Genomic DNA, 8,210 nt, shown 5'->3' on the forward strand with positions numbered 1-8,210 from the left:
TACACGATGCCGCAGGAAAGCCACCAGCATTCACAAAGACTCCTCACACCCCTGCAATAGTCTGTTCGAACTTCTACCATCTGGCAGACGCTACAAGGCCTTCTATGCCCGCACCTCCAGACTCAGGATCAGCTTCATCCCCAGGGCCATAGCTGCTCCGAACCGGTTCTGCTGAGTCGGATGGTCACATCGCACACCCGGCACAGACCTATTTGCACTTTATTCTGTTTTAAAACTGTTTCTAATTTTGTTTCTCTAAATTTGTGTTGATTAGCTAATTAATTTATTGCATCGTATGGAAGTCGCATTCCCAATCTTGTTGTACCCCTGTACAATGACAATAAAGATATATTGTATTGTATTGTAATCATGTCAAAGATATGGGGGGGACTGGGAGAAGGCAGAGCACAAAGAAAGGTCCAAGTAAGGACAGGAGAGATTTTGACAGAAGACTGGGAGTGCAGTAAAGAGGGTGGTAAAAGCACATGACTAATAATAGTCAAGTCTAGCAGTGGAGGAAAATAGAAGACAAACGTATCTGAAGTTACCAACAAAGAGGTGCAAAAATTAAAAATAACTGAATGCTGGAAATCCGAGCTACGAGGTTTGGAACAGCTGAATATCTGTATTTGTTAAACCCAGTATGGCATCAGAGGGCTGTAATGTTCCTAGACAGGAGCGGTGCTTGTGTTGGGCTTCATTCAAACCACATCGGAAGCTGAAAACCAAATCCAGAGTGGGAAAGAGTTGAAGATTTAAAGAGGCACATAACTGGAACTAAAGCGTCCTGCAAAGCCATCAAGCAATCGGACTGTAGCTTCCCCGGTGATAAGACTGCAGTGAGCAATGAGTACAGTACACTGAATAGTAAGCTGTACAAATAAATTGCTATTTAATTTGGGGTGTCTGGGCTCTGGAGACTGGGAAAGAGGGCAAAGGGGCAGATATAGCATCTCCAATGGTCGAACTCAAAGGTATAAGGAGCCTGAAAACTAACGTCCAAGTTCAGGAACAGCTTCTTCCCTACAGCCATTTATCTATTAAACACTACAACCTCAAATAAGCTGTGTGCGCGCACGTCTGTGCATGCATATATGTATGTATTTCGTGAGTATGTGTGTATGTATGCACACTCATACTGGATTTTTTCTCTCTCGTTTATTGTATTGTTTACACTGTGCCATGTCTACATATTCTGTTGTGCTGCTGCAAGTAAGAGTTTCTTTGTTCTATCTGGGACATATGACAATAAAACATTCTTGACTCTATCATAAGAGACACTTGTTGGCAAAGATGAGATTATGAACAAAACCTTTGGAATGAAGAAATGGGAATAGGTGATGTTTCTGATGATCGCATATAATTGAATGAGGAGGCTTGTAGGCTGGTACACAAGACAACCCAGCAGTCCTATCATTATTCAGGTAAGCAAGTGAGGTGTTATAAATGAGGATCCTGTTTTCCATTGTAGAGGAGAGACAGTGGAGTAAACGGCACGGTAGCGCAGCGGTAGAGTTGCTGCTTTACAGCGAATGCAGCGCCGGAGACTCAGGTTCGATCCTGACTACGGGCGCCATCTGTAAGGAGTTTGTACGTTCTCCCCGTGACCTGCGTGGGTTTTCTCCGAGATCTTCGGTTTCCTCCCACACTCCAAAGACGTACAGGTATGTAGGTAAATTGGCTGGGTAAATGTAAAACTTGTCCCTAGTGTGTAGGATAGCGTTAATAGTGTTAGTGTGCGGGGATCGCTGGGCGGTGCGGACTTGGTGGGCCGAAAAGGCCTGTTTCCGCGCTGTATATATATGATACGATATAAAATATTTAGGGAAAACTTAGAGTCCGTGGACTTATTTTAAATTCTGATTGCGAACCTAACCACTGAAACAGAGAGAGGATCCACGGGAGGGAAAAGACTGGCTATCTGAAGGTAAAAGTCGTAATCAGCAGGAATGGTGATGAAACATTTAAGTTCAAGTTAAGGACAGGAAGCATTGCCTGAAATAGCCATTGATATAGCGGGGAAAAGATGCAGAAAGCGACCTAGTTAACTTTGAAATAAGGAAAGTTTCACATAGACCTCAAAAACACAGTATAGTTTAGATATATATGGGTTTCCGTTGCTACTTCATTTCCTTAGGGGAAAGTGAAAGGGTAATAGTTCAATGTGAAACAGGTATAACCAGGCAAAGCAGACCACTTGGGCCTCCAGGAGGGAAAAGAGCCGAAGAGTAAAACATTTTTTGTTATATCCATTTTAATAGCAATATTCCCCATTTCTTCATCTACATAACTAACCATTTCTTAGGTGCTGACGTAATCACTTCATCTAGTGCTTAAATCAACAGCTGCAACCTTATACTTGCACACGATCAAATTATCCACAATCGTACACCTTGGGTCTCTAAACCCTTAATCATTGGAAACAATTTGCTCCTATATCCTCAGCCTCAATATTACATTATTTTTGGTTACAAGATCAAATACTTCAATACCTTGTTACACTAAAAACACTTCCAATTTTCAAACTCTTCCCTTAATTGCATTCCCTTGGGGCAGGCAGAACACTGTATCCTTGCTGCTATTTGTATCCTTTTATTAAAATTTGGACTCTAAAAGTGAAAATACTGCTACAACTGTGATCTTCATGAGAGGAATTTTGGGTAAATATCAATAATGTATTATTAAAATTTACAAATTTAAACTTGTGGAAGGAGAATCACTACTTTCCACAACCTCTATGTCAATTTAAGCTTAAGCGGTTAGGAGTGACCTGCATTACACTCAGATGGAAAGAGGCATAACGTTTTGAGCAATCATTTGTGCACAGGGGGTAATAATAAACTGCTGTGTCACCTGTCCCTTATGAGCAACAGATAATTACAGAAGATGAACAATTTTCAGCTGGTCTTTAAGTAACCTCCTTGCATAGCAGGGAAATATTTATTTTCAATCATTCCAGCATTTCCCCCTTTCTGCCTCCACTGTACCCTTTTTTGCCAAATTTAAAACTATGCCTTCTAGTTCTACAGTTTCAAATATCTTGGGTTATTTTTTTAAAACATGAAAATGTACAAAATAATCCTGTGTATAACCATTTCAGTTGCTCATTTCCAACGTGAAAACTCTAGGTAAGTATGTCTTCCCTTGTCGATCAAGCCCTAACAATGGGAATTAACCTTCTGGTTTGTTTCTGTCTGCCCTGTAACACTGTCTGACCAGCAGGATTTATTTGTATGATTTAGATTCGGTCTGATTAGATGGTTACAGAATTTCCCCGTTTACAACTTTATCACTGTTTTGCAATGCTGCCGAAAATACAATTATCTTTGTTGATTGATGCTCTGTATTTTTGGATACGGTTATCAACTTTACCAAGTTGCCTAAACTTATTTATCCTTTCCATCGAGTTCCCTGCCCCCACCAAAAAAAAAAGTAAAGAAGTCAAATTCTTCCTCCACTCCTTGGATCTCTAACTATAATTCTAAATTAACACATCACATGGTGACTTAACCAAGCCAACCCAGTTCTGCCACACGTTGAGGGTTTATTATGCTGTGTTGACAGATCTCTCAGGATGCAACCCAGAGATACTGCTGGATGTATTATTCTATAGTGAGTGAGGGGATTAAAATAAACCACTTTTCTTCTTTAGACAACCAAATACCTTGCTGGAAATTACATATATCAACATCATGTTGTCAACTGGCCCGCTGCAGACGACAGGACTACGCGCTGAGGGATGCACTGAAGCTTGGTGCAGCCAACGCCAAGGCTCTGTGGGGAAGGGCGACAGTCCAGGGTCCTTCCGCTGCTGGTCATGGGGGGCAGGATGAGGTGGAGACGCCCCTCAAAATAAGGGTAGGGATTCCACACCAGTGGGCCACATGAGTGGCAAGGGTGTGGGGTAAAATTGTGATTGGGGAAACTGGATTGTATGTATAGCCTCCGAGAATGTCGAATGGAGCTTTGTAAGGATCACGTATTGTATATATTTATTTCTTGAATAGTCTATTTTGAATTTTTTTTAAATGAAAGTGTCTACAAAATCCCCAGTCAAATGAATTGCCATACAAAAAAAATGAAGCACTTGGACATAAATATAGATGGTTTGGTTAATGTTTGCTGACATGAAGTTCACATGAGGAGTACATGGCCATATCGTTGGGAATGCTTTAATCAATGTGAATTTCTTCACTGCCATTTTAGTGGAGCTTAATTTTAAATAAATCCAAAAATAGCAAAGGGATCATAAAATGAGTTGCTCATACACTTGCATTCCACAAAACAATTTCATAACCAATATCTCTTGTACACTTCATTACCACATGAACTCAGCCCTTCGACACCGAGACATGACAAATCATGAATTTGCTGTACAGAGAAACGAGTAAAACAAAGCCACATCCTACCACTGCGTTGCCCCTCCCAGAGAACCACAGCCCCAACAATCCAGGATTCATAATGATTTCACTCTTAAAGATCAAATTCTGACATAACATAGGTTAATATCAACAGCTGGTGTATGTGCAACCTGTAATTGCCTCAATGTTATTCATAACTTTTAATGTTAGATGATATTTTACCAACTCCCTATAGAAGAAATTTTACACGAGAAGAATGCAGATAACAACAGGCCCACTAGCACCCAATGTCAGCTGTAGGCTTTAAATATCATTGAGGTTTTCGGAATGACGTAAAGCATTTTAGAAATAATTAACTATCTGATGTGCATTTAGACTGAGCTGCAAATCCAAACACAGCTAAACAAGGATCTATTTGTGGGTTTGAAAGATAAACACTGCTGAGTGTATGCTTTATTAATTTGTTTTTCATTTGTATTAAATTGCCCATTTTCATCTGCTCTTGGTGATTACGATGGCGAGTGGTCGCCATCTTGTATTGCTGCAGTCCTGTTGATGGAAATACACCCCACACTGTTGCTATGGTGATGAAGGAAGATTCACAAACTTAAAAAAAGAATTTGGGTACATCCAAATCAGGATAGTGTACAAACTAGAGATAAACCAGTAAGCGATGATGATCCCATGTGCCTGTAATACTACAGGGTACTATTGCCTGTAGTACCCTACAGGCCATGCAACTCATGTCTTTTCACTCTTTCCCTTCCAACCCTCTCAGGATTCAAACAGTCTTTCCAGAAGCAGCAAGTGATGTGCACTTCCAATCTGGTGCATAGCAGTCAGCGTTCACAATGTGGACTGCGCTAAGACGGAAAAACCAAATGCTGCTTTGGTTGGGTTTCAGCTTTGCAGAGCACCAGCCTTCTGTCCACAGTGTGGCACCGAGCTTCATGTTGTCTGTCACTTCAATTCTCCATTCCACTATCACTTTGACTTTTGGATCTGTGCCTCAATACCAGCTTGATAAACAGTACCTCATCTTCTGTTTGGACACATTGCAGCCTTCTGGGCTCCAGAATAAATTTTACAAAATCAGGTAATTTGTTTTGTTATATCTCTATCAGTTGTCCATTTGTGAAATTGGTTCAGCTCTTTTTTTCCCCCTTTCTACCTCTGGAAGTGGAGAATGTTCCTAGTTTGGCCTGTTGCTTGCATGCCTCTGCTCTGAATTTCACAACTCCTACATTCTATGTTTTCACTCTCCAACTGCTCCCATTCATTGACCAGATAACTTTGTTTACAGTCTATCCCCATGGACAAAATTATGGGCTCCGTTGAGCAGGTTACATGCTAATAAAAATGTTATCATCCTTTACATCTACTCTAATTATGACAGAAAGTAAGGAATTTGTCCACATATCAGTGAAGACAATTCTGCATTAAATTTCCAACCTAGATTATGTTAAGCCAGAAGTGAAGTCTGAACTCGGTTATAACACAACAGACATCTGATATCGGGCACTATTTGTGGAACTCGATGAACATTGGTCCAAGTGATGGAACAACCGGTTGTTGTGCGGTGAACCCAAGAAAGCCAATAACTTACAGCAAACCAACATGAAAACCTTCAACATTTGCTGACCTAACCGAGAAAACAAAAAATAGAACTGACATTGTATAGTGGTAAAACCACTCCATTTGGGAAATCTGTCTTACCCCCAGTAAGACCAGAGAAACAAGGGACAGCAGATGCTGATCCGAGACATCTTCTGTCCATTTCCCCCCACAGGTGCTGCCTTGCCAACTGAGTTCCTCCGGAAGACACAGATGTTGGAGAAACTCAGCGGGTCAAGCAACATCTCTGGGGAAAAGGAATAGGTGATATTTCGGGTTGAGTGAGACCCTTCTTCAGACTGACAGTCAGGGGAGAGAGAAACTAGAGTTATGAAAAGGCACAGAACAAATCAAAGGCAAAGCCGGCACCGGTGACCCAGCAAAGGTGGAGCCCGCAATAATCCATAATCCATTGATGGTTGTGGAAGAGGTGATAACCAATGGGTACGAACACTAAAACTAGCTGGACACCATGGTGCCCAATACTATGCGTGCCCATTACAGCACGGGTCGCAGAATGGAATTTACTGTAACTGACTTCTACTCTGCTGTTTACTTTTATCTGGGACCATTGAAATTTCACACGGTCATGTTGCAAGATGTGTGAACATTGGCCGGATTGCCTTCCCCAAAATATACAGGGACGGCGTGAATTAAGAAGAAGTCACTTCGCGCCTCCAGCACACACACTTGTGCTTTGCCCTCGCCTCCCTACAGGGACACTTCCTGACACACTGAGCCAGTCCTACAGTCTCGTGTTTTGAATAGGAAATCACTTCTGCGTCTCCTTTTCGTAACAGTATTAGTGCGTCATCCGGAAAACCCGCCCAACAATGTTTGTAAAACTTGACCTGAAACGCCGAGGAAAACAATGAAACTTCGCCCTTCCAACAAAAAAGAATAAATCTAGTTCTCATTCTGAAAGCCCACATAACAACACAGAGAGCGCGGGTTCATCCGCCGGAACGCAGAAAGAGAAGACAGTCCTGTACTCTCAAGTGTAAGAAACACAATGTTAACTTTCAAGAAAGTAAAGGCCATTGTTTAAACATTTTAAACAAAAGTCCAACGCGCAAAATCACAATCCCACACCCCCTCCCCAAAGTACATTCAGGGGTGGGTGTGGGGTTGTCTCACAGCCAAGGGAGAGGAAGGAAACAGGGCAACGTGAAGTAGCTAATCACACAGCCTGCAACAATGTCTGTTCCGCTAAGAATGTCTCTCTCAAAGTTTGTGGAGTGAACAACTTTAAAGAAACACTAGGGGCAGGCGGGACGGGCGTGTGTTGGAGAAGGCGGGTGGGGGGGGGGGGGGGGGGTTTAGAAACTCAATAATGGAAACCACACCACCCCTCCCAAACAAAGCACAGAAAGAAGGTCCCTGCTCCATTACCTTGTAGACTTTGCCGAAGGCGCCGTCTCCCAGCTCCCCGATCACCTCCCAAATCTCCTCGGGGTTGCAGTCCCTCCGGACGTGCTCGTACTGCTTGCATTTCTTCTTCTCGAAGGTGGAGAGTCTCAAAATCCTCTTGAAGTTGGCGAAAGCCATGCCCGGCCGGGACAGAGGGAAGAGGAGAGGAGCAGGGGGGGGGGGTTGTAGTGCAGGTTGAGGAGGGGACAGGAGGGAAGGCGCTTGGCAATCTGTGCGGGGGAGTCGCGCCTCTCCTCTGCCTCTGCCTCTGCCTCTGCCTCTGCCTCTGCCTCTTGCTCTACTCTGCTCTCTGCCTCTTGCTCTGCTCTGCTCTGCTCTACTCTGCTCTCTGCCTCTTGCTCTGCTCTGCTCTGCTCTACTCTGCTCTCTGCCTCTTGCTCTGGGCTCGGAGCGCTCCCAGCGGGGCCAAGCCTCTCCACGCCGCCCGCTCACGTTGTAACTTTCATTCCCTCCTCGCAGCTCCACTTGAAACAAAGATCGCCAACTTGATCCAAACAAGTCATCTATCTGCTGGACACTAGCCCAGCAACAGCCAGGCTTCCAACACCCACCTGTCCCGCTTCTGCGGCGCTGCGACCCTTGATATAATCTCCGCCAGCCTTGCCCCTGCTTCAATTGGTTGTCGTGCGTCTATTAACCCATCAGTTAAAATAATAAAGGGCCATTCTGGCTGCCAATTGAACAATCCAGGCATCAGTCACAGCCTCTCCCCTCCCACAGGAGGGAGGGCCGGTGTCAGCTGCTGAACTGTACCCCTGACCGGGGAGGGGAAAGTTTTGAACGCTGTTTTCTACAATACAATAT

General features: G+C 43.5%; 1 protein-coding gene across 2 annotated transcripts in view; it reads right to left on the reverse strand.

Annotated features, from left to right (window-relative positions):
* The window catches only part of stk10 (serine/threonine kinase 10), a 93,098-nt gene extending 85,125 nt beyond the window's left edge, over positions 1 to 7,973 (reverse strand). For both annotated transcript variants that reach the window (XM_078411579.1, XM_078411578.1), the window contains exon 1: positions 7,368 to 7,973. In XM_078411579.1, the coding sequence (XP_078267705.1) occupies positions 7,368 to 7,523 (156 nt within the window). In that variant the 5' untranslated portion in view covers positions 7,524 to 7,973. The remainder of the gene's footprint in view (positions 1 to 7,367) is intronic.
* Between the last annotated feature and the right edge of the window lie 237 nt (positions 7,974 to 8,210).

The sequence above is a fragment of the Rhinoraja longicauda genome, chromosome 14, assembly GCF_053455715.1.
Source record: "Rhinoraja longicauda isolate Sanriku21f chromosome 14, sRhiLon1.1, whole genome shotgun sequence".
In the NCBI taxonomy this organism is placed as follows: Eukaryota; Metazoa; Chordata; class Chondrichthyes; order Rajiformes; family Arhynchobatidae; genus Rhinoraja; species Rhinoraja longicauda.